At 42.0% G+C, this 25,993-nt stretch overlaps 1 protein-coding gene across 1 annotated transcript in view; it reads right to left on the bottom strand.

Annotated features, from left to right (window-relative positions):
• Positions 1-25,993, bottom strand: part of ABCG1 (ATP binding cassette subfamily G member 1) — a 70,792-nt gene that overhangs the window by 26,560 nt on the left and 18,239 nt on the right. Inside the window, exons 3-5 of the mRNA XM_006262215.4 lie at positions 5,047-5,164; positions 4,094-4,226; positions 612-662 (exon numbers count right to left, since the gene is read on the bottom strand). Of these exons, the coding sequence (XP_006262277.1) occupies positions 612-662; positions 4,094-4,226; positions 5,047-5,164 (302 nt within the window). The remainder of the gene's footprint in view (positions 1-611; positions 663-4,093; positions 4,227-5,046; positions 5,165-25,993) is intronic.

Raw genomic sequence — 25,993 nt, 5'->3', positions numbered from 1 at the left:
AAGTCTCTTAAATCTACAAGAGACAGACAAGATTCCTTGGGTGAATTTGATATCTTTTATTAGACCAACCCAAATAGTTGGAGAAAAGTTATTAAGCAAGCTTTCAGGTTCAAAAACCCTTCATCAGACTAAGGAAGTTTCAGCAGTTGGTGTGTGCTCTTCCTGGATGAGCACACACCAACTGCTAAAACTTCCTTAGCCTGACGAAGGGTTTTTGAACCCGAAATCTTGCTTGATAGCTTTTCTCCAACTATTTGGGTTGGTCTAATAAAAGATATCAAATTCACCCAAGGAATCTTGTCTGCCTATGTCCTTAGACCAACACAGCTACAACCTAAACCCCTTAAATCTACAATGCATTTGAATTTTTTTTTTTAAGTTTACCTAATCAATAGCAACCTGAGACAAGATGAGTGCTCATTTCTATAGATTTGATTATCCACTCCCATGGTATAACAGCTGGTAACTTATGTTATGATTTAACTTATTTTTACCCATTAATATTCAATTGAATATTAAACCCTCAAGTTTGTAATTCTCACTCTAGCACCTTCGCTATGTACCTACTGGTACAAAAAAGAATAACTCAGTTTGGGTTGCAATGTACGTACCATCTCCTTTCTGCCCTCATCCTTCTCTTGAAGTTTCAGATGGGCAGACACCTTTAATAGAAGCATACAATATAATTCAAGTTAATTTCAAACTGATCAGAGTCAGGACACCATTTATAACCATGACAAATCTAAAACATTGTATTCAAGTAAACAGTTCAATAATCTGTTCCAGCATGGGACAGACATTAGAAAATAGAAACTGGAGAAGTACAGTCTTAGCTTATCACAAAAACAAGTGTATGTATATGAAAGGGTATGCTTGTGTGTAAATTGTGATGGGAAAATATTCAAGGGACTGAAAAAAAAAAAAATCAGTGCTTAGAAAAGATCCAAAAAACAAAGAGTCTGGTAGCAGCAGAAGTGGGTTTGGATGCAGACAGTCAAAGCTAGGAAATTCCCAGCTCTGCCGCTGATTTTTCTTTGTGGTGCAAACTAGTCAGAGTTGCTCTGCACTTTGGGTCCCCATCTCCAATATGAAAAGAGCTGTATTTCCTTACTTTACAACTGGTGGGTTGAAGAACTATTTGTTTCTGTTTGTGAGGCTTTCAGTTACCAGGGCAATGTGGAACATATAAGTAAAGAAATAAATAATCCCAAAGAAGATAGCATCTGCTGTCCTAAGAGATAACTCTCAACAATTCTACTCTGCAGTTATTAGAAGTAATTACACTGTTAACTAATTAACTTTTGTCAGTGTCTTGAGCGGTCATTTTAGACAGAGAGTATATTATTTGGACCCAATTTAACAACAATGGCTCTGTTTTGCAGCTGTAATTTAGGCAGCCACTTTGAAAAATTTGTCCCTATTGGTCTTTGACTTCTTTGTACTCAAGAAGCAAATGAACCTGGAAAGCCTTCTTGAAGAGAAGAGCCTTTACAGAAATCTGCATAATTAATTATAACTCTGGAAAGAAGCAAATAAAAGGTATAGGCAAAATTAGATGATAGTTGTCTCTTTTGGCCTTAGACTCTGTTAATTGACAACAGCATCTTTGTTAGTGTCCTTATCAAACAATAATATTCTTAAACAAAAGACTTTGTATCTTGAAAGTTTGGTGGGTATCATGAAACTGATGGGTTGACTGAATTAAACTGCAGAAGTTTTAGACTGTCCCTTCAAGCTAGCCCTCAGTAAACAGACACTATGCCAAGAGATGAGGCAAAGAGATTTTATTTTCTTTAAATTCTAGGAGGCTTCACAGGAAGTACAGGGGAAGAAAGACAGAAGAAGACTGTATATAAGTTCTCCTCTGGCCAAGGAAGAAGACAAAAGATCATCATCAGCAGAGCCCTGACTCAGAGCAGCACCCTGCCAGACTGCTCTCACACTATGAGAACACAGAAGACAGGAGGAGACAGGCAACCTTGAAATCCCTTTCTAACAATTTTCTAAATCAGAGCTGGGCAATTATTTGGGCTAGAGGGCCATTTAATGAGTTTTAGTGAGCTATTGAGGGCCATGCACATGCACACTAACACACACACACACACACTCCCAGCAACCTGGGCAGAGACTGGGGCCAGAGCAGCAGCAGGAGTAGGAGCATGAGCCTGCCTGGTAGGGTGGCCATCATAGAGAACATTCCAATTTTCTGCTACTCTGTCCTCTATTGATGAAACCCAATGCCTTTATGTCCTCTATTTTTCTCTCTCTCTTTAAGAGAAAAATAGAGGACATAAAGGTTTCGGGTTTCATATCAATAGAGGAGAGAGGACAACCGGACTGTCCTCTATGATGGCCACCCTACTGCCTGGGGATGTAGTGTCTTAACTCCACTTCTCCCTGCCCCACTACCCTCGCTGCTTGGGTTGTCTTACACTGGCAGACAGAAATGGGGCTGAGAGCTGCTCTGTGTCAGGGCCAGGACTGTGGCATTCACAGCCCAGCAGATCTGGGCTTGGGGGGGTAAAGGCGGGGAAGAGGGAGAATGCCCCTACCTCTTGGCCTCCCCTCCCAACCTGCTGTGCAGACCCCAACTGGGAGGTCCAGGCCAGGGGGTTCAGTTCCCCAACTCACCTGTCACCCTGCCATACAGTGCCAGGTGGGTGGGTGCAGCTCCAGCTGCTAGCACAACAAGGGACACTAGGGAAGCAGCCCTGCCCTCCCAGCACCACAGAGACCAGACTCCATCTCCCAGGCTGCCACATGGTGCTGGACAGGTGGGCAAGTGAAGCTGCTTTTGCCCACCATCCCCTGCCATGCCAGCAGAGGCTGGAGCCTGTGGGCCTGCCACTTGCGGGCCTCCCAGGTGATTCTATCTGGCCCATGAGTGGGCGGTGTCTCTAACTCTGGCCTCTGCTGGCACCATGGGCCAGACAGAATCAATTGGCAGACTGAATATGGCCCTCAGTCCATATTTTGCCCAACCCTGTTTTAAACAAAGGGAATCACAGAGCTGATCTTCAAAATACTTAGTCTGACCACGTTAGCTATGACCAGCACTTTGGGCTCCAATGTTTGGGATCTACTGGAGAATGCTACCCTAAATTTTCCTGAATCCTAACCATGATTTCAAAAGAATAAGGCAACAGAAGCTGAAGCAAAGCATGGAAGGGCAGGGTTGGAGACACCCTCAAGAGATCACCTATCCCAGCAGTGCCCCTTCAACTGGCCTTACAGGTCCAATCTGGTGAATGGAGTCAGTTCAAGGGCCCAATCAGGCACAAAGGGTCACATCATGCAGCTCCTGGGACTCCCCAAGGGTCCAAAAATTTGGTGGCAGGATAAGACCCTTGGCTTCTGGAGCCACGGCAATTAATGCTACCACTGCTCTGCTGCCACCAAATGTCCATACCCCTGGGGAGCAACACTTGCTGGATGACAGTGTCTGTGGGCCGAATCCGGCCTCCAGATAATCTTGGTCACTCCTGACCTAGTCTATCCCCCTGCATTGGGACAGGATTAATTATCCCTAAATGATGGCTACATAAACAAAGGAAACCCAAACAGGAAACCTGAGCTACCACAGGACAATTACACACAGCTCTCACAGAAAGAAGATACCTTGCCCTGGGAAGAAATTACCCTTGAGTGGAACCTGGTAAAATTTTGCAGGTGAGGGCACAGTAGCGTAACTAAGGGGGGCATCTGGGATACCAGCCCCAGGTGGCAACTTAGGGGGTAGCACAAAAACAGCAGCTGCTGTGTTGCTGACCCAGCCCCTCCTGCTTTCACCAGGAGCCTGGCTGCAGTTGCTGCCCAGTGTGCTACTGTCACCTCCTAGGCCACAGAAGTAGTAGTTACACCTCTGTTAGGGCAGATTCACCTTGGTTCAAGGAGCTGAACCAAGTGACCAAAATGCTAATCTTCTCCCATCCATCCACCATGTCTGCTGGGGCTTCCTAGGATATCCTGTTTATGTGTGTATGCCTCCATAACCTAGAACTCCAGCCAGTAGTAAGAATGCATGCTCTCATCGGAAGGCAGCCTTCCTCCAGTCCCCTGCTCCAGTCCCATCAGAATCAGCAATTAAGCTCACCATCATGGCTTCCTGGACAGTGAGATGAGGGAGCAGCATATCATCTTGCATGATGTAACAGGACACTTTGCGAAAACTGCGCAGGTCACGTGGCTGTCCGTTAATGAGAATTTCGCCTTTCATCCCAGTCTCTCTGAAATGAAACAAGAGCACAAACCACAGTGGCTCTTACTATCCCAGGCTTTCTTATACATCCCAGCAAGCAGGCCTATAGGGAACTCCTAGCCTTCTCTTACCTTACTGGAAAAAAAACACAGCTGGACTTTACAGTACATGAAAGTGTACTTATTCCATATGTGCATACGTGTGTTGTATGTGTGTTACTGGCTGAGAAACTTCACAGGTTGGCAAAAATTTTAATTCAAGTTGGTGAAAAATGTGTTTGCCTTTCTGGATGTCCGCAGAAATACAGGACCATTTTTTGGAATGCTTTTTCTTTGAGGTGGGGTGTGGGAGGAGGAGGGGAAAGAGGTCTCTGCCCCTGCTCCCTCTCATGTGATGACAGCAGCAGAAAGCAACTCTGTGCTTCTGCTTGTGCAGGCAACAGCAGTGAGAAAGAACTACCAAACTTTCCTGCGCTTGAGGTTTAAAATCAACAACTATTCATACACTCTAAAAATATAGATGGAACAATATTTGCAAGCGTTTACAAAACCAGTTTTAAAATACTGTATATATAAAAAACCTTAAGCCAAATTCATTAGCTGGCTACTAAGCAGACATTTTTCACTTTTTGGATTTAAATGAATACACTGCACTCTTATTTACTGATCTCTTTTTGCATTTCAGTGGTTAAGTCAGAAGCCTCCAATGTATAACACAGGAACATGACGATGATGACAAGACTGTAACATGTCATGTGAAGTACTTATTTTCCCACAGATACTAGGTACGATTCCTCTGCTTTTGTCAACATAAGTCAATATTTCTTTCTTTTTTTTTTTTTTACTAACCTGTATCCTGCCAAGATATTCATGAGAGTTGATTTCCCAGCCCCAGAAGGACCCATAATTGCAACAAGTTCTCCACTGCTAAATTTTCCTGAAATTCCTTTCAGCAGGGTCTTGTAACCTGAAAGAAGAAAGCAGAGATTATTAAACAATAAGCCTTCAGCAGTTGGCTTCTGCGGACAGAATGTACTTTGCCTAAAAGGAGGCGACAAAGATGGCTTTAAGCGGGAAAAGGGCAGCAAGTGGAGAGGAGGAGCCTGCTAGTCAGAGCAGCACATCATAGTCATTAAGCTTATCTATGGACTTCAGTAGAGGTTGCAGCACAGTGGGGTTACAATAATCTATTTTTAAATGGATCCTAGTGCTCCGCTCCTTACTCACTCCAGGTAAAAATTTTGTATAAGTGATTTGAGGTCTAGCACCCCCTTTCCCAAAAGTTTCTCATTGTATTTTAATGGGGTGTCAGCATCCCAACTACAGTTCTTAATGCCCTGGAGTTAATGCTGTGGGTTTGAAATACAATTCCAGGCAAGAGGACCAGGTTTGAATGGCCAATTGCTGCCCAGCTTTAACAAAGAGTAATTTTAATTGTATTTGGAAATCTTATATTTAAGAAACAAAACATATTTTTCATGCCCTATTGAAGGAGACAATGCAAGAAACGTGGCAAAAGGAGACATGCTCTACAAAAGATACAGCTTTTTTTCATTGTAAAGATGGGAATTAGCCAAAACCCCAAGATTTTCACTGTACTTTGTGATTCACAAATGTACCTTAACAGAGTGCTGGGATTTAAAAGAAGTCACTTCCTTCAAATGGCTCTGCAGATCCACTCACTGGAGTGGCTTATATTTGAATATTTCATGAACTCCTCCCTTCTCATTTTTAAAAATCAAACAGAAGTGACTGACCCTTTAACCTGTCTGCCAAAGGTCAGGTGGTAGGGAAGTCATCGACCATTTTTATAATTAAATGAAAACAAAAGTGGGGTTGAGAAAAATGAGCCCTCCTTGCCCCCCTCCCCATATCCTCCTCTCCTCCCCAAAAAACAAGCTTTAGTTGTGCTACTTATGACATAAGTGTGAGTCAGTGTAAATAAGGTTTGTTCAATCTGGCCCATAAAAAATAAGCTCAGATGAAACACAGAATTGTCCATGGTGACTTTGTTACATCAGTTTCTTTTATATGGGGTTGTTCTGATACAGATTTCTACTCTATGGGATTGTTCATCATGAGCTGGGTCTCATAACACTGCATAAGCTTCATAATTATCTTTATACCATAGCAAAAATCTTGGTCAGTTATTAATATTTAAAGAAATATAATCCAACGTACGCATTCAGAGCCTGAAAATATTCATTCTGCCCATGTCTACACAAGATGCTATTAAGCAGTGGTTACCGCAAATTTATTTAGTACTTGTAAAATCAAGTACTAAATAAATGCACAGTAACCGGAGTTACGGAACAGTAGCACCAGCAACTATCTTTTAAGTTGCGCTACTGTGCAGTAGCCTAATAATACTGCGCAGTAGTGTATTAACACTGTCCGTGCTGTAACGCGCTACTGCGCAGTCAGTGTCTCGTGTAGACATACCCACTCCGATTATATATTCATCATATAAAAATTAATCCTTTGTTTCAGTTGCTAGAAGGTAAAGAGAATTGGTTACAAATACAATACCTCCATTATTGCCTACCTTATAACAATTTTTTAAAAACTTGTTTTAATTACATCTGTTTCAAACTAAAAACTACATTTGATAGTAAACCTGGCAGTCAACCAAAAAATCAACTTTCAATCCAAAGAGAGTTTTGCCACTGTAAAACAGTGCTTAAATGGGAAAAAAAGGAAACAAGAAGAGGAAGAAGAAGAAATATTCCATTAGACAGAGTTAGACATTTTAATCTAGGCACTACCGTATTCAGCAGGATTGTGAAATTCTTCCAGCCACTTAAAGCAACTTATACATTATCCTCTAACTAGAGTGTCCCAAGTTCCCCCAAAGGTTAATTTACCAAACCAAAGAGGAGTTTTACAATGTAATGGTAGCATTGTGCCCTTTATAATCCCCTGTCAAGAATTAAAAGCCATGAGTAACTACAGTCTTCTGTTTCTGAATATTAAAGCTAATCTTCAACAGAATCAGTTGACCTAAAAATTCTATATTGGATCACACGTCTTTCACAAGGAATGGATTATGCGTTTGGGAAAGTCTGCATTTCTAAAATACATGGACTACTTTCCACTGATCTACCACTTAGAGGAACATTTATCCTCTTTCACCCCAGTTCAATCTCACTATATTTATGCAGGTTCAGTGCAAAGACTGGTACTGCCCTGACAAGAATTTAGGAAAAGATTGTATTTAAGACAGGTGCAATTCACTCTTAGCACTGTAGTGTTTATCACTGGTCACTATAAGTGCTGGTATTATAAGTGGAGTATGTCTATGCACTTCATTACACACAAGTGTAAGAATGACACCAAGGCTGAAATTAACCATAGGACTTAAAATGCTTTTACCATAATTATTTTAGTTTTACAAACAGGAGAATAGCCTTGATTGTGAAAGGCAGAGGACCCCTCTAAAGTGTCCCAGGAAGTTTTAAAGCCCAAATCCTCAATGGTATTTAAGCACCTGGCCCTCACTGAAATCAAGTAATCACTGAAATCTAATTTCCTATGGCAGTTTACGATACCAGGTTCCAATGACAATACCCAATAGAATATCAATAACCAATTGAAAAGTTACCTTTCGTAATACCAATCAACAAACCAACTGATAAAAGTAAAAAACCTAAAATGAAACACTGGTTTTGTTAAAATTAAAATATCTCAATAAATGCAAAATCTTCTTTTTTAATTTCAAGTTTCTTGTTCCAATTTGGAATGACATTGCCTTTTGAAGGTCTGAATCTCCCACAGAATGAAAATTTCAAGTCCAATCAGTTCTGGTAAACAGAGTAGACATAGAATAGATTGATTGTTAGAGAATCATAATTGCCTAACAGAAGAACTCAATGCATGTACTTTTCTAGCACTTTAGTTCTAGTATGAATCCTAACCAGCCCTATGTTTCCCACATAAATAGGTGACTTTCATAAACTGAATGAGGGAGATTTCCCTAACTTATAAAGAAGAAAAGAAGGGATGGGGGAAAGTAAGGTTACAAAGAAGGATTGTCTTTGTTGCAGTCACCCTGTAGCTGGATCCAGTAACAAACAAAGTTAGCAGAAAATTAAATTTGCTTTCCTTGTATATTGTATGGTGGTTTCTGGGGATTTCTCCCCTCCCCCCAAATTTTCCCAAAGTTAGAAAGGTCCCAATGCAGCACACGATTTTATAGTGAACAGTTCTACTTGCATGTTTAAAGTAAAGCACGTACTTAAGAATGTTGCTGATCTGGTGTTAAAAGTCATTAACTCCCATTTCTATGGTGGACTGGCTGAAGTAAATAACATATTAAGGTTACATTTAAAGCAATAGATTAATTTGCATATCATTGGTGGTAATGCATTCATTTGATATTCAGAGAGATGTCACATAGACTTTTCAAGTTTCCACGAGTTCCAGCAGAATTCTGTAATCATTATTAGATCAGCAAAACTTGAGGATCTGGACAAACATACATTTTAGACGCTTTAAAACAGGAAGGGGAGTTACTGCTCAGGAGCATGTATCAACTATTACTCCATAACTTATATCTGCATGATCCTGTAGTAATACAAAGGAGTTAAATCATCCTAACCTGGACCCTGAGTGTAGGAGGGTTGAAGATGGAGTGCCTTTGCTACACTTGTATTCCTGCAAAATCATGCAGAAGTGACAGCTGAATGGTACAGGCTTATATCAGTATCCTGATGCTTATAGTTGTGTCTGTCTATACCCTGACTATACACACATTTAAGCCTATTGAAGGTTTCCTAATGACTTCAATGGAACAGGGTTGGGTCCTCAACCTACACCTTAACTGTTTCCATTGTATTGCTGGTCCTTTTAAAGATACTGAATAGATTATGATGCTATTTATAACACCACTGTAAATGTGCCACTAACAATATTTTCTGCTGAAACTTTTTCAAAAAACAGCCTGAGGCAAGAATTTGGCATAGGAAATTTCAGCCAAATGGCTAAATTTGTAAAAAAAAACCCCAAACCTTATAAACAACTGAAAACAGGAACACAGAGTTGGGCAGTCTTAGGCATCAGAAACAGCTCTACCTATATAATAAGCTTCTATCTTTCTGCCTGCAGCCTTCAGTGATTTTAAAAGCCTAAAGAGTTTTGAAAACACACAAGGGTTCAGCTCTGTTGGGCAACATTAACCATACAACAAAATTTATTTGAAAAGTTTATTTTTCTATTTTTGTGCTACTTACTTTTCAGATGGGATGTCATCTTCAGAGAAATCACTCAGCAGTAAATGCAAAAAAACTTGCCTGCACTTAGGAAATTACTGATAAACTGCTCTAAATAACACCAGTCAGGCCCCTTATTCATTTCTCTTTGCCAGGTAGACAGAGGAGCTGTAAGGCTCCTGTTACGGCACATCTGTGAGATTATTGTTATCCTGAAGCTCTATAATAGGGGTAATATAGCTGAGCTGTGTTGTCCAGTCTGTGAGGCTCCCCACAGGTTCAAAAATGTGGCAGCATTAATTGACGTGCCCAATATAAATTTCTGGACCCAATGGAGGCCCTGCAGGCTGGATAACATTGCTCTGCATGCTAGGTCAGGCCAGTGTATGGCACCAGGTTGGCACGTAAGCTCAGGCCCCATGCACCAACCCCACATGGGATCTTGCCTGCAGACGGACCCCACACCACTCAGCTGGCCTGAAGGGCCGAAGCGTTGGGTGCCATTCATCTATTATGCCCACAAATCGTGACCAAAGACCTCTTGGATGATTACTTACTATGGAACAAGGCAAGCAATCACCTAGGCAAAACAGACCAGCCTGTTTACATTTCTTACTAAAAATCTAGTTAGTGTTGTCTTGGATAATTCACCAAGTTATAAAAGCCTACCCTGCAGAGGAACATTTTTCTAAAGGATATTGTGAAAATATGTACAGAATCTCTTTATGCCTGCAGCAGGGCTGAAAAACATTGCGAGAAATTCTACAGGGAAGCAGAGACCAAGAAACAAACATACATAATAGCATAAAGTCAGGTCTGTACTATAAATTTTTACTGGTATAATAATAATTAAAAAAAAAATTAGGTAAGTTTCCATTTTTAATTATATTTATTCCAGGAAACAAGTTCTTTTGCCTAAAAATCTACGTCATTCAGGGAACTGGTATAAACTATACTGGTAAAAAAAAAATCAAAAACACTTTTCTGCTGAGACCTCCTACTAGAAATGCAGCTTTTCTGCTAAAACTGTACCAGCTAACCCTTTCTACAGTCAACAAGGCTTGAATTCCCTGCATCCTCTCTTTCCTGAAAAATTATATCCTCTCAAGTATGAGTCATTTGAAGCGTGTCATTCCAATTTCAATTTTTTATTTATGTCCAGGGATGGAAACCTATGGTCCAGAGGCTGGATCTGGCCCACAGAGCCTTTTGTTCTGGCCTGTAAATGTGAGGCTTTGGCAGCATTCAGCCACAGGGAGCTTCAGTAGCAGGAGCTCTCACCATGCCACTGTGGAGTAAAGCAGTGGCTGGGGGAGCTCTCCCCATGTTGCTATAGGAAGTTGAATCAGTGGCAGTAGCAGCACTGGCTGGGTCCTAACACCCATCCAACCTCCAGCCCCTGACCTGAGCTGGCTCATTCTGGCCCACAACCTGAAATGTTTGCTAACCATTAGTTAGTTTATGACATAACAAATATAAAAATAATGGAAAAATAAAAATGTTCCTTAAAAAAAAATAAAATCAAACCCAAATGTTTTTATCTTTATTGGAATCTTCTGTTCCTTTTTTCCCCGTAATTGAAATGTAGTCAACCTCAACATAGTTCTGCAAGATGTCTCACTTCCACTGAACTGGTATTTTCTGAGAGAAACAGTTCTCCAAGAACACTTTTCTGTAGCTCTACTCATAATGATTGAGTACTGGTTTCCTCATTTACAAAATAAGCATTAAGTCACCACACAGAGGTATCATAAAAGGTTAATTACTTTATTTAACCAAATCTAAAACAACTTCAAATTTAAGGGGCTTGTCCAATAATTAGACTCTATACATGGAAAATTATAAATTTGCTATAATTTTCCATATATAGAATCTAATTATTGGAGTGTCATCTTAAATTTGTCCTCCCCCCCACCAATGCTGTGGTGGGCAGAGCAGCAGCAGGTAGGGGGCAGGTGACCAGACCCACAACCCTTGCACCCCTGTGCCTATCCTCTTATTCCCCCTTGTCCTTTGCTCCCCCCCAGTGCCTATCCCCCTTCCCTTGCATCCCCCATGCCTATGGCTGCCTGTTGCCACCTGGTCTCCCTTCAGTACCTACCCCGCCACTTCCTGTCACCCTGCTGCTTACCTTCCCTGGTGGCCCTGGCTCTGGGGCAGTCAGCAGCATCAGCCTGAGCCCCAACCCAGCCTGGCCAGGCAGAAGCAGCAATGGCAGCTCCAAGCCAAGCCAAGCCAAGCCAAGTTGGGGCTGGAGCTGGGACCCGAGCCAAAGGTAAGTGGCATGGCAGAGCAAGCAGCCAGCGAAGGGGGCAAGTAGCAAGGGGCACAGGCTGTATGGTCTCCCTCATGCTTCCCCCATTCAACCCAGTCTCCCCCACACGCCTTCCACCACATGATCTCCTCCACTCCCACATCACATGCTCCTTCCTCCACTGCATGAGCTACCCCAGTCCAGGGCAGGCAGCTGCTGCAGCTCTGTCTTGGCTTCAGGCCTGGAGCTCAGACTGCAACAGTCACCTGCCCTGGGCTGGCACCCAATTCCAAAATGAAGCTTTTTTCCCCCAGGTTGATGGGGAAGGGAAAAAAAAATCTCATCCTGGATTTGGGGAAATATGGTAATTCTTTATAAAAGGCTTTTTAAATCCTTGGGTGAAAAGTGTTATAGATATTGTTTCTAATAAATTAAACTTTGTTTGGAAATTGGTCAAGTAGATATTTAGTCTCTACGTTTCTTGCCAAGTTCAAACAAACTATCGCCAGTTATCAGTACATACATTTGAGGAGAAAAATATACATCTTAGTTTCAGGAAAATAAGTAGGACAGATGCAGCTTCTGAGAGATGTATAGAAAAAAATGTATATTATATACTGCTACAATAATAATAGGAACTTTCATTGTAGAAGAGATGTAGTTTGATATTTACACACAGTTAGAAAATATACAGGTTGGGGCTAACAAATGTTAAGGTAATTATCTACCAAAAACATTGTTGAAAATTCATAGATCATTGGTCAGTGACTTCATCTACCATTTGCAGGCTCATTCAAATACGACATTTCTGAATATTGTTTCACTTTAACACTGAAAAAACAATCCATGTTTAGATTTCACCCACATGATTTTTAGGGATGTAGAACTATAATATTTTCCACTGTCTGCGCTCCAAGCCCCACTTCAGGGCAATTAAAGGAATTTACCACTGTAACAATGGATAGTACCTTGCTTCAGAGCAAGTGACATTCGTGATGTAGATAGCTGTAAAGCAGAATGCGATAGGGCAAAAACATCAGGAAAGCAAAACAATGAATCCATCTAAGTGTGGTCAAACCAAACCCCTTTGTGTCAGGATTGCCTTTACCCCTCATTTGGGGATTCTGTTTCATTCAGTTTTTCAAAATTAATAATTTGTAAAATAAAAAAGAGGAGTGGAACTCATTTTGTGTAGAGGGCTGAATGCATTTTTGTAGAGGGCTAAATTGCAACTCTTACTATACTCCATGCCTATGGTCATACACACCTCTCCATCCACTGTAGATCTCTCATCTAATAACCATGGACAGAACTGGACAGAGCTTGAGGCTACCTCTCTATACACTTCTGGTTAGCAAAGTGACTGTTGTATTACACATATCTTAGTGAGACAAAAGCCATGCAGAAACTAGGATTATTTCTGTCTAAATGTATTTGGCCATTTTATGTTCAATTAAATGAACTTGTGCATGCAAAAACTGTGCAAATTAAGCATACAACTCATCACTTCTATTAGATTGTTTCTTTAGACCAGCAGTGCTCAACCTTTCACTCCTGCGGGCTGGATGGATCCCTCCTGGGGTTAGCATATGGCATGAAAGCCCCATGCATCCATGCCACCCTGCCCCCACAGCCCTGTGCGCCCATTTCAGGCCATGCCTGGTCCTGTGCCAGTCCCAATGCCATAACGCCCCAACCCTGTGCAGCCAATCTAGCACAAAGAGGTACAGAGGGATCCAGATCACGTGGCTCCCCACAGATCCAGAAATCTGTCAGCAGAGGAGCGATTAATGCTGTCACTGCTCCCCACATTGCAAAATTTTCAGATACATGGGGAGCCCCATGGCTGAGATGTGACTTGCAAGCCAGGGGTTGAGTGCCCCGGTCTAGGCACTTTCTGAACACAGCAGCAAAATGAGCTCTGACCCAGAAAATATAATCCTAGCAGTTTTTTTAAATATCTGATTCTTAAAAGATCATAATTAGGCTTTAGAATTAATATCCTGCTGAGCTGGATGGCAAGAGTTCCCACTTTTCATAAGTGTTGTTGAGGTTCTCAGCCGACTCCACAATATAGCTCTGTAGCAATTCTGCTCTGTTCCAACTTCAAGGATAACTTCATCACCACAAAACCTTACTTAAAAAAAAAATAAAAAAATAAGCAAACAAAACTTTCCAGCATACAGGATCTGAATAGGCTATAGAAGGGCAGATCTCAGGCAAGGACTGGGTGTTTCAAACCAAACTCTAATACAAGTCTTGAATTGTCTTTGTGTAAGTGGTAATAATGCGGATAATGTGGTAGCTCTCAGATTGCTAATGTAAAAAATATGAACTAACTTCTTCCAATGCAGTGTCTAGAAAAAAGAAAGGTAAAAGCACAAGCTAGTCAGAAATGACAAGCTCCAAAATTCTGACAGAGACTTTGGCATGAAATCCCTGGCTACTACATGCAATTTTGCTTAATGAAAAATAACAGGCCGGTGAGAAGATGGGAGCTGAGGTGAGAAACAGAGTTTAAAACTGGTGCTGAGGGAGAATTTGAAAACAAACTGTAGTTTATTAAGGGTCTTTTCATTTTATTGTTCTCTCAGATCCCTGGATTAGTTGTTAAACTTGTGCAAGACATTGGATCTGACAGTCTACATTGTGCCCTCAAAAAAAAAAAAAAAAAAAAGCCCTGACTAAGTAAAGTTTTTAGTCTTTTGAAACTTCAGAATAAAGATTGTGTATACCATGTTCCTTCCCCATTATACAGCCTGTTCACTGCATAATTTTAATATCTGAATAACGCTTTTCTTCTGGGTAAGTAATTAGATGTGACAGCCTGCTAGGCAGCAAGCCCTCCAACACCACAACATTCAATTGCAGAGTTTAGCAGATGGTGTGACCTCATCCTTCCTGTTGGCCTGTATAACATCTGCCGTCCATACATTGTCCCTCCTGAAGTTTGTACATGAACAAAAGAGTGTAGGTGGATTTCATCTCCACTGAAACCATATCCTCAACAACATTCAACTAAATGCTCAAGCAATGAATTTGACCCCTTCTAAAAAAACCCAAAAAAAACAAAAAAAACACCCTTCCTGTAAATTGCTCTATACCAGTGCCCAACTTGTTCATAATTTTATAGAAACCCCACAATGCTGCAAAAATTGAAATGCAGATGGATCAAAAGACACTTTTGCTTTATGAAGGCATGACATTTGTAACAGTTCTTCTGTTGCTTCTGTATCATTAAATTTCAATGTGTGCATCTTATCTTTCATCAACTAGTTATTATAGAGCAATAACAAGTCCAAATACAGAATCTTAATCTGTACTGTGCCTTTACGTTCTTAAGCACAAACCCTACATGAAAGATTTTGTTTTCAGACTTCTGTGGTCTGTCATAAAAGCAATCTATGCACGTATCCAGCATTCTCTATCACAGAAGGAGAGAGGCCCCAGTTTTGGAAAACAGTAGACAAATGCTTAAGCCCCATTAGGACTTAAGGACATGTTTAACATGAAGTTAAACATTTTCCTGACTAGGGCTGTTTTGCTCCTAAATTAGGCTTTAACTTATATTCTTCCTTCATTGTTGTGGCTTTTTCTTTTACTTTCTAAAACAAAAGTAAAAGTAATACCAAAAGTATTTTTCTCCATTTACCCTGTGTATGTAACACATACAGATGAAATGAGAGAGTCCTTCCCTCTTCCACAGCTAGACCATGTGGAAGTGAGTAAATCTGTTGCTGGCTTTGAGCTAACAGAGGTCAGTCATTAAGCTCATGCAGTGGATACTTATGTTCTTCGGTCCAGGGATTCAGTCCCTGCCAAAAAGATTACCTTGGACAGCCCACTTACAGGCACTGGATACGTGCGTATCAACAACTTAACACTAGCACTGACCTATCAATGGGCACATCCAAGATCAGCCTTGGAGTAGTCTAATTTTGGAGGGGAAGGGAGGATGTTGAATTTGCTTTAACTTAGCTAAGTCTTCCTTCCATCCTCCCAAAATTGTATAACCCAAAGGCAATAACTCAGCCTTATCAAGCAGTTTTCAAGTAGAAGGACGTTGGATTTTCAAATCTTAAATCAATAATATGACTTCTATTTGTATTTATCATTCTAACGATAATTTCCAAATTTCAAATCTTTACAGAAACTTAGCCCGTATAGCTAGGTGGCCTGGCTTATGTGAAGTTATAAATCCTGATTTATCATTACAAATATTCTCTACCTACTTTCAAGTTTTAAAGTGCTAACCAATAGGACTGTCAATTATTCATTATGGAGCCTTCATATCCCATCACCCTTTACTCAGTCAAACTCCCTACATTTGTAACTATTATTTTATAACTTAATCACCACTACCGCCACCCACAAGGTACCATAGAAACAAATAATGACACAAATCAAAGAACAGGTTCCTGCAAACACTAGAGAACACTGGAAAGCATCTCTCCTCCAAGAGGGTGTTTAAGCATATGTTTAATTTTGTTCCTCAGGCAGTCCCTTCATCCTTACAGCCATGAATGTTTTCATTATGTGGTGGTGCATGTTGGAATTAAGCTTAGTGTAACTGTTTGCAAACCCGGGATCTAAGCAGAGATTTAAGACATGTCCAAAACAAGCAGAAAGGCAAACCAGGGCAGGTTGATGACAAGGGCAATAATTGCATGTGTTAGCTTAAAAGCCCCAAGCGAGCAATTTTTCATGTCTCACACCACGTCCATTTCATTTGAATCAAAGACGTTCTTACCCAAGCCCTACAAACATTGTCCAAATTATGTGCGTGAATTCTCTGCCTGTCAGCTCAAGCCTATGAACGTGACTGAGATTATGAACAACAGACAAACATCTCTGCAAACGCACCTTCTTTTCCAAATCCCCCTATGCAAAAGGGTACAGTTGACCCAAAATACACAGACAAAGAAAACATAAAAAGGCCTTCTGTCCTTGTAGCTATATGGAGGTGGGAGCAGCGTTAACCATACATGCCAACTGCTAAGAATTCACTCCACATTCTCCTGTGTGCTAGAAATCTCCTGCTCTGCCACATGCAGTGAGTCACCAGCCAATGTGACATTCAAGTTGTTTAAATGGAGGGTACCAGCTCATGACATGGCAGAACGTAGGCAGAGTGCCAGCTTCAGGGGGGAGGGGAGCTTGCCTTATGTATTCAGAAATCTAGCAGTAAGACTTTATAACCTTGCTCACCTCAGTAATGCTGGCAATCAACAAACCCCAACTGTTGGGTAGGCTTGCAATATGAAACACCTACATACTGATGTTGATAAAGAAGAAGCAATGGACACAGGCCAAAGCAAGGTTAAACCATGAAGAAAGAGCTTTATTAAAACCGTTATACCCAGGAGGCCCCTTCCAACCTAGACTTCCATTATCCAGCAAGGAGCACACCCACACCAGAATGAACCTGCCGGGTACTTCCAAGAAGTTGACTGGGCACCAACAGCTTTGGATTCCACTCACCTGAGGATGGGTATGCAGTAGTGCCTGCTCTGCACCCTAGGTCTGCTTTAACTCCTAAATCCTCATTCATCCTGGAAGTAGGGAAAGTGAGAGGAGGGAACTCCAATGCCATGTGACACACGCAGGCAAACCCTCTCACTCCAATATCATGCCCAGCCCCAGTTCCCTTCTCCCTCTAAACAAAGGGTGTAATGCACCTTTTCACCATCTCCAAATCTACCAGCAGCAAATGCTCCTTCACTAAGAGAGAGAAACCCTTCACCAAGGACAGACAACTAATGCAAGGGTAGAACAACCCCACAATTCTTCTTTAACCCATAGTCAAAGAGGCTGTATTTTAGGAACCAATGCTCCTCTCCTATCATCCCTGAAGACCACGCCCAAGGAGGTAATAGCAGCCTCTTTGTTGATCTCTTTGGTTTCGTCCGCGTACGGACAGGGCAGGCGTAAGTTGTTGAAGGAAATAAGGTTTAGCAATTGGTTGCTAAGCCCTTTTGGGATTCTACAAAAGATAAATAAATAAATAAATAAATAAAAATCAATTTTCTATAGCTAGGCTGTATTTCTCTAGTTATGAGAACTTGTCTAGCAACCTGCATGGGATTTTCATGCGACTGCTAGAGGCAGAACATCTTCTTTATCACACATTCCTTCACAGGAGAGTTAAAACTAAAGTTTGCCCTTCCGATGCATGCCACGCAGCCATATGCCTGCATGTGAGGACAGAAACAGCTGCTTAAATGGGTCAATGAACTGTAGTAGCCTTCACTCCTGCAAGCAAGCATGCAAGTAAATCGGTGCTGGTAAGTAACCTTGTTGGCCTCAATGGCATTACTCACATGCTGGGAAAGTTGCAGAATTGATGATATAGCACACACTGTGCTCTGACAGACAATATGCTCCTCACCTTTCTTTTCTCTCAGCAAACAAAGGATTGGGGAAGAGATTATGTGTATAAACGATACACACCTTCACCTTTCCTATGAAAACATCATTTCAAATGAATAAACTCTCTGACAAAAGTTTGCTTGATAACTGCTTTTTTTTTATTTTAGTGCCTTTTATTCTTCCATGAGTTTCTGTTGCTTAAAAAGTACAAGAAAGGATTTTCCTAACCAAGAAAAGCTGTCACATGTTGAAATGACACATTCACAGGAATGGCAAACTGTAGTCACGAGCACGGTACATGCGTTTGGAGATGAAAGCAGTTTAGGGTTGCCAGTCAAACAGAAGGCAATTTCTCCATAATTGCAGTAACTTTATACTACAGAAAGAACAAACATTATTCACTAACAAGAACCAGATAAAAACCAAAAGGTCTCCAACTCCCCTTTCTTCCCTTCTTCATGGAGACCAGGTAGGGAAGGAGTACGAGGGGAGTGGGTGAGCCTTGGGAACATTTTTTTTCTTCTCAACATACCAGCTGGAAAAGACAGCCAAATACTTCCTAGAGCTACTGAGGAGGTGGTACAGGTTACATGTGTACTGGCACAGTTCAGCTCACAGTTTTGTTTGAAAAAGCTTTGTCCCCAAGTACTTTTCCCTTTGCTCAGTGAAGTTTTGTCTGATTCTCTAAGATGAAGAGGTACACAGTGGCATAAGCAGGGTATGGAAACTGGAGCAGCTGATTACACCACCGGTCCTCTTTTAAAAGAAGTATCAAGTTACAGGTTCGTTGTAACATCTCAGAGAGGTATGATGGAACACATTTAAGGCATCTCTCTCTGCTTGAAGAGGTTCAAGGTCAAGCCTTGCTCCAGACTTATGCCAAAAGCCACCAAAGCTCGCTACATGTTTCCTGCTCACCATGCATAGGTAGCAAGTATAATTAGGGGACTCCTGCAGAAGCAGAAATATTCCTTCCACCCATTTCTCTGCCCTGCTCTATAGAAATGCAAAACATGGGACAACCATATCATTGTACTATGAATATCATATTAGTATAACAGCAACATCTATGATTCTGCATATGAAAATATAAATCCAAAATGTGTAGAAATAAATTTGGACTTCCTCCAGCTCTTGGTTTTGCTCAGAACAACTGTGTTTTTATAACTCTCTCTGAATATTTACACTAATGAAATCTCCCATATGAAAATACTTTCGTTGTCAGCAAACTAAAGATAGAGTCCTCTAAAACACCACTGAACTATTCTAATTATCATCATCATCAGAAGCATTTCAGTGCTGAGTATGTACAGAAGCCTTCTGTACAGTGCACTGGTGGTTCTGGAATGAAAATGAGTTACAATAAGCGGATTTTGGGAGCTGTTTTCTGCAGTTTGGAACTGGAGAAGTTGGCAGCCTTGTGGGGGGCATCCATCCATCGAGCCACAGTAAACTACTAAATTTCCATCTGTTTTAAAAAGCTCTGGTTGACCTACATTTCAATGTTATGGATTACCTAAAGCTGATAGGGTAACATGCAGAAAGGTCTGATTCTTGCTCCTATCTATAGATATAGATATCTCTCGCTCTCTCGATATACAGATAGATAGATATCCTGGGCAATTAAAGATGTTATCATTAATGTGTTAAACATAACAAGAAAGCTTCAAAAAGAATAATTGGGTGCATGAGCAGTAAAACTAAAGCCAAGTTATATAGTCTAACTGTAAGCACATTTATAAATATGCTTAATATGATTGTTTTATTCTGTTGTAAACAAAAAAAAAAGAACTAGCCCTTTTGACATTTTTGGAGGGGGAGAAACTATCCTAAACAAGCCCGCAGCCACTCAGGTGAAATACGGAAAAGCAAAGCTCACATCCTTTACTGGCCCAACATGGAGCATAGACCAGAACACAGACCTCCCACATCCCAAGAGAGCACCCTACCAATCACAGCAGTACTGACCATTCTGGAATGCCTTGGTCTCACAATCTTTTTCCAACCAGAAATTTCACTCCAGGATCCGAGAAGCTTTGTCTAAGGAAAGTTACCCAAAACCCAGATACCTCTGCAAAAAAGTGTTTCAGTGTTTTTGTCAGGAAAAAAGACCGTTCATCTTAGGATTCCTTATTGACTCTAATTATAGGTCCAGCAAGACATTTTAATTCATTCCTCCAAGGAATTCTTTTGATATCTTTTGTCCTACTCTATTCACACTTCAGCAGAGGACAGGCTATGGACAGAATTGGGTTAGATGCTGCCTGGCCTAATATTACGCCTAAATGTTAGCACTGAGATAGGAAACTTTCTGTCAGGAATAGGGATGCTTCCCTGGCAGCTTGGATAGCCACCAAAAGAAACTTGTTATCTTAAATTGCAGGGTGACATATTCATAACACTTCTTATTAGACACTTCGGCAAGCCATATTACTAAAGTATATTTTCTTCACTTTCTTCTCCCAAAGACTAGGCAACATGCTGCCAAGCATAGCCTGGCTACCGACTAGATTATCTGGGGGTGCCATTTTGAAGTATGGTAGCTTGGATAAGTTAAAAATGAAACCCAACTTTTCCCCCGAAAATGTGTTTCTCTTACAGCACAATTTTGTCACATGCCAGATTTATGTTAAAACTGCCCCTTAGTTCAAATCCACTAGCGACCTCAAAACCAGAGGTATTAACTTAAGGTTGCCAAGATGTTTTTCATAAAAAGGCACTAAACATCAAGGAAAAAAAGCAGCATTAACACCCATGCCCATCTTAGCGCACACATGCACTCACAGAGCTAGAGTCTCAGCTGGTGTAGAGCAGCACAACTTCATTTAAGTCAATGGAGCTGCACTTGCTTACATGAGCTGGAAGTCTGGATAGAAACACATGAAACTGAAGTGCTTCTACTGGAGCTTTGATATTTGGTGGCTGCAGGTAGGTCTTGATGGCTGTGTAGGGATAAGAGTCCTCTGTGATGTTCTTCTAAGATTCACAAATCTAGATGATGGGATTCCTTGATATGAGAAGTGCAAACAAACTCCAGGAACTGGCACTCACAATACTTCCAGCATCAGAATGATATATGTAGGGGAAGCCCAGGCCATCATCTTTTAGATATAGCTGCTCACTAATTGACCTCCTCTATGGGTGACTAATGTACCCAAATATAAATTAAAACTGCATCATGGGACAAATGTATTACTTATGCATAGTTATCTCACGATCACATTTTCACTTGTGCCGGGTCATTTCTTATATTAGCAATGTATTTAGCCACTATGTTGGAGAAAGATAAGTTTAAAGCTGTTATGGCAAATTGTGTTAAATGTGCAGAAAAGAGGGGAGGAAAAGTTATGAGAGTTGTAAAGTGCATAATTGGAAAGTAAGCAGGCCTCAGTTAATGGTACTCCAGTTTCCAATGAGTGCCACTTGTTTGTAGCCATTATATTTAGGCTGTAAATGAATGAGCTGTACTTTTTTTCCTGGCAAAATAGGAGTACAGTAGGTTGACAGAAAAGGAGTTATAACAACTTCAGCAATGCGTCCAACACAGCATGTTATTCAATCACTGGATTACAGAATTTATTTAATTTCTGTACCTCCTATTAACATTGAGTCACCACTAGATTTAAAGATCTGTGTGAAGCCCAAAGATAACAGTAAATTACACAACTTAAACATAGCAATGTAGGAGATGTAAATATTGTCTGTAAATATACATTTGATGCTTATAATTATATTACAGTAGCACCTAGATGCCTCAGCCAAGCTCAGAGTCCACCTGTCATGTGTGTACACAAACACATAAGGTTGGTCCTGCCTCAAGAACTTACCATCCTGCAACCCCTGTTCACCAGTGACATGGGCCTACAAACAGGGTAAGCAGTTTGCAGGCACTTCGCAGACCAGTTCCCCAGCCAGTTCATGGGCCCTCCCCCGCTTTTTAGAAGGGCAAGTCTTTCAGCTTGGGTGAGGAAGCAGAGAATAAAAGGAACCCTTTGGGACCAACAAACCCAGTTCCAGGCGAGTTTGCTAGGGATGGTCTGCTTGGAAGAAGAGCAGTAAGAGAAAGAAAGCAGATTAAGAAACCCAGGGAAATAGCTGGAAGATGCTGCAATGCCAAAGCCATTGCCACTGCTTGCACCTGTGAGGCTTCTGTCCAGGCAGGACCGCCGACAATCAACGCTTCCACCCAGGTCCACGTTTAGTGCTGTGGAGACTGTAGCTTCCTTCCAGTGACGACCAGGTTGGGGAGTGCCTGCGGTGCAGGCGGTGCCTCCTAGTGGTGTCTCTCAGGGAACAGGCAAGAGAACTACAGGAGGAGGTGGTGAGGCTTGAAAGCATCCTCTGCCATGAGGCGTTCATCAGTTCAGTGCTGGAAGAGACCACTAGGACTTTGAAGGAAGAAATACCAGACACTGCGCTAGAGAAGAGATAGGACATGGACACCCAAAAGGGTAGAAGCTGGAGGCTTGTGACTTCTGGCAGCAAGCGGAGATCTTCACCTCCACCTGCAGTGGTTCATCTGGAGAACAGATATGCAGCCCTAGCAGCAGAGAGGGAGGAGCACATTCTATTGCTGGAGGAAGACAGGCCAGGCCTCTCCAAGGTGGGAAGGATCAAGACGATCACCACCAAAAAGAAGCGATGGGTGGTGCTTGTTGGAAACCGCCTTCTGGAGGGGACAAAGGGAGCCATCTGCTGACCTGACCTGTTGTCTTGGGAGGTCTGCTGCTTTGCCAAGAGCCTGGATCCAAGATGTCATGGAAGGACTTCCAAGGCTCATCCAGCCCTCTGACTACTACCCCAGGTAGGCACCAATGATACTGCCAGGGGAGACCCTGAGCATATCAAAAGTGACTACAGGGCTCTGGGTGCAAGGGTGAAGGTTCTGGGGTTGTGTTCAGGTTGTGTTCTCGTTGATCCTTCTGGTCAAGCGAAAGGGCCCGGGCAGGAGTAGGTGCATCCTGCAGATCAACACCTGGCTACACAGGTGGTTTCGCCAGCAAAGCTTTGGCTTCTTTGGCCATGGGATGATGTTCCAAGAAGAACTACTGGGAAGAGATGGGATCCACTAGACAAAGAGAGGAAAGAGCCTCTTCACAGACAGGCTTGCTAACCTAGTGAGGAGGGCTTTAAACTAGGTTTGCCAGGGGATGAAGACCAAAGCCCTGAGCTAAGTGGGGAAGTGAGAGACCTGGAAGAAGAGCAAATAGAAAGGGGCAACAGCGGAGGTGCTTTCATACTTCCTGAGAAATCAGGGCAATCAACTAGCTACCTCAGGTGTCTGTACACAAATGCATGGAGCCTGGGAAACAAGGAGGAAGAACTGAAAGTCCTTGCAGTCATGGAACTATGACATGATTGGAGTAACAGAGACTTGGTGGGATAGCTCGCATGACTGGAGCACTGTCATGGATGGATGCACACTGTTCAGGAAGGACTGGCAGGGGAGAAGAGGTTGCACTTTATGTGAGAGAGCCATACGATTGCTCAGAGCTCCAGTATGAGGCTGGAGATAGGTCTGTTGAGTCTCTGGGTTAGGGTCATGTCATATTGAATGAAATAGTTTGAATGTTTGTAATGGTTGCCCATTAGCCAGTTTCAGGAAGAAGATAAGATTTATCTCCTTATCTAGGTCATTGTTTTGGACTACGTGTGGAAGATCCAGACTTTGCTTAAAGTTTTAACTCTTGAATTTTATCTTTAGAAGTCTTTTACAAAGAGAACCTAACAATGATCCTTAAGCAAATATCCCGAGTTCCGAGAGATCAAACCCTAGAGCCTTTTGACCAGATTGGTAAGAAAAGGTCACTTGCAGTGGTATGGAAGTTCCCCAAAGTAATTCAAATGATCAACAAAAGAAACTAATTACTAAGCAAAAGAATCTGTTGAGTAAGATCCGAGCCCAAATTTGGGGGTAATGACAAGTTTGAGTAGGAGGAGCCCAAGATGGTAACTCACTCAATAAAAACTGTAACTTACTCTCCCAAATTGGAGGTGACTATACTTGCAGAACAACGAAGGAAGAATCGCAAGTGTAGGCCGGATCAGACTGATCACCTGAACCACCCTCTCCGTGAACACGAATCTCTTAGTTCACGCTGAAGCCGCGGAGCACATGAAAGGGACTGAAGGAAGGGGACTTAGACCTATCACTGTTGAGGCCAGCCCATTGAATCGTATTGCTGAGGCGAGCCCATTGAACTGTACTACTGAGGCCAACCCATTAAATTGTACTACTGAGGAACGAAACCATATTTAGGTGTTTGGCTTCTCGGAATTCTAGGATTGTAAGTATATTATGAAAAATAATAGTATTGATTCAAATTTAACTTTTAGTTGTAATTGTAGTTGTTTTTGTAATACTAATTCATATAGCATTGTTTGGGAAGGAAGTGCATTCGGAGCATTGTTTCTGATATATGTAATTATTGTGTTCTTAATGTTTGTGGTGTTTCTTAAAGCTAAGCAGTGTTATATACGTAGCAAAGAATTTTAAAATAACGTTGTGTTGTATAAATTAAACTTGTAATCATTGTGAAATCGTGCAATCAATACTCCCCCAGCCAGTGCATCAAAACGAATCAGTAAATTGTGTGGGATTTTCTCTATTCCATAACCCACTAGAGACAGGTCAGAAGGGAAAGCAACAAGGTTGATGTGATGGTGGGCGTCTGCTATAGACCTTCAGACCAGGAGGAAGTTGTGGATGAGGCTTTCTTCAAATAGCTAGCAGATGTTTCCTGATCACTAGCTCTGGTTGTCATGGGGGTCTTCAATCACCCTGACATCTACTGGGTGGGCAATACATCAGCGCACAGGCAATCCAGGAAGTTTTTGGAGAGTGTTGGGGACAACTTCCTGGTGCAAGTGCTGGAGCAGCCAACTAGGGGCCATGCTCTTCTTGACCTGCTGCTCACAAACAGGGAATAATTGGTGGGGAATGTAGTAGTGGATAGTAACATGGGCAGCACTGACCACAAGATGATTGATTTCAGGATCCTGAGGAAAGGAAGGAAGGGGGAAGCAGAGTAAGGACCCTGGACTTCAGAAAAACAGACTTCCACTCTCTCAGGGAATTCATAGGCAGGATCCCCTGGGAAGCCAGACTGAGGGGGAGAAGAGTCCAGGAGAGCTGGCTGTACTTCAAAGAAGCCTTATTGAGAGTGCAGGAACAAACCTTCCCGATGTGCAGGAAGACTAGCAAGTATGGCAGAAGACAAGACCAGCTTGGCTTAGCATGGAGCTCCTCAGTAAACTAAATCACAAAAAGGAAGCTTATAAGGAGTGGAAATGTGTAAATATCTAGGGAAGACTATAAGAGTATTGCTCGCGCATGCAGGGATGAAGTCAGGAAGACCAAAGTGCAGTTGGAGCTGCAGCTAGCAAGGGATGTGAAGGGTAACAAGAAGGGTTTCTACAAATATGTCAGTAGCAAGAGGAGGATCAGGGAAAGTGTGGGTCCCTTACTGAATGGGGGAGGCAACCTTGTGACAGAGGATGCAGAAAAGACTGAAATGCTCAATGCCTTTTTTGCCTTACTCTTCACAGGCAGGGTCAGCTCCCAGACTACTGCACCTGGCAGCACAGTTTGGGAAGGAGGCGAGTAGCCCTCAGTGGTGAAAGAACAGGTTAGGGACTACGTAGAAAAGCTGGATGTGTACAAGTCCATGGGGCCGGATGGACTCCACCCAAGGGTGCTGAGGGAGTTGGCTGATGTGACCGCAGAGCCATTGGCCATCATCTTTGAAAACTCATGGCAATCAGGAGAGGAGCCAGATGATTGGAAAAGGGAAAACTTAGTGCTCATATTTAAGAAAGGGAAAGAGGAGGATCCAGGGAACTACAGATCAGTCAGCCTCACCTCAGTCCCTGGAAAAATCATGGAGCACATCCTCAAGGCATCCATTTCTAAGCACTTGGAGGAGAAAAAGGTGATTAGGAACAGCCAGCATGAATTCACCAGGGG

The sequence above is a fragment of the Alligator mississippiensis genome, chromosome 1 (genome assembly GCF_030867095.1).
Source record: "Alligator mississippiensis isolate rAllMis1 chromosome 1, rAllMis1, whole genome shotgun sequence".
NCBI classification, from domain to species: domain Eukaryota; kingdom Metazoa; phylum Chordata; order Crocodylia; family Alligatoridae; genus Alligator; species Alligator mississippiensis.
The sequence above is the reverse complement of the archived record's forward strand: the minus strand, read 5'-3'. Positions and strand labels throughout refer to the sequence as shown.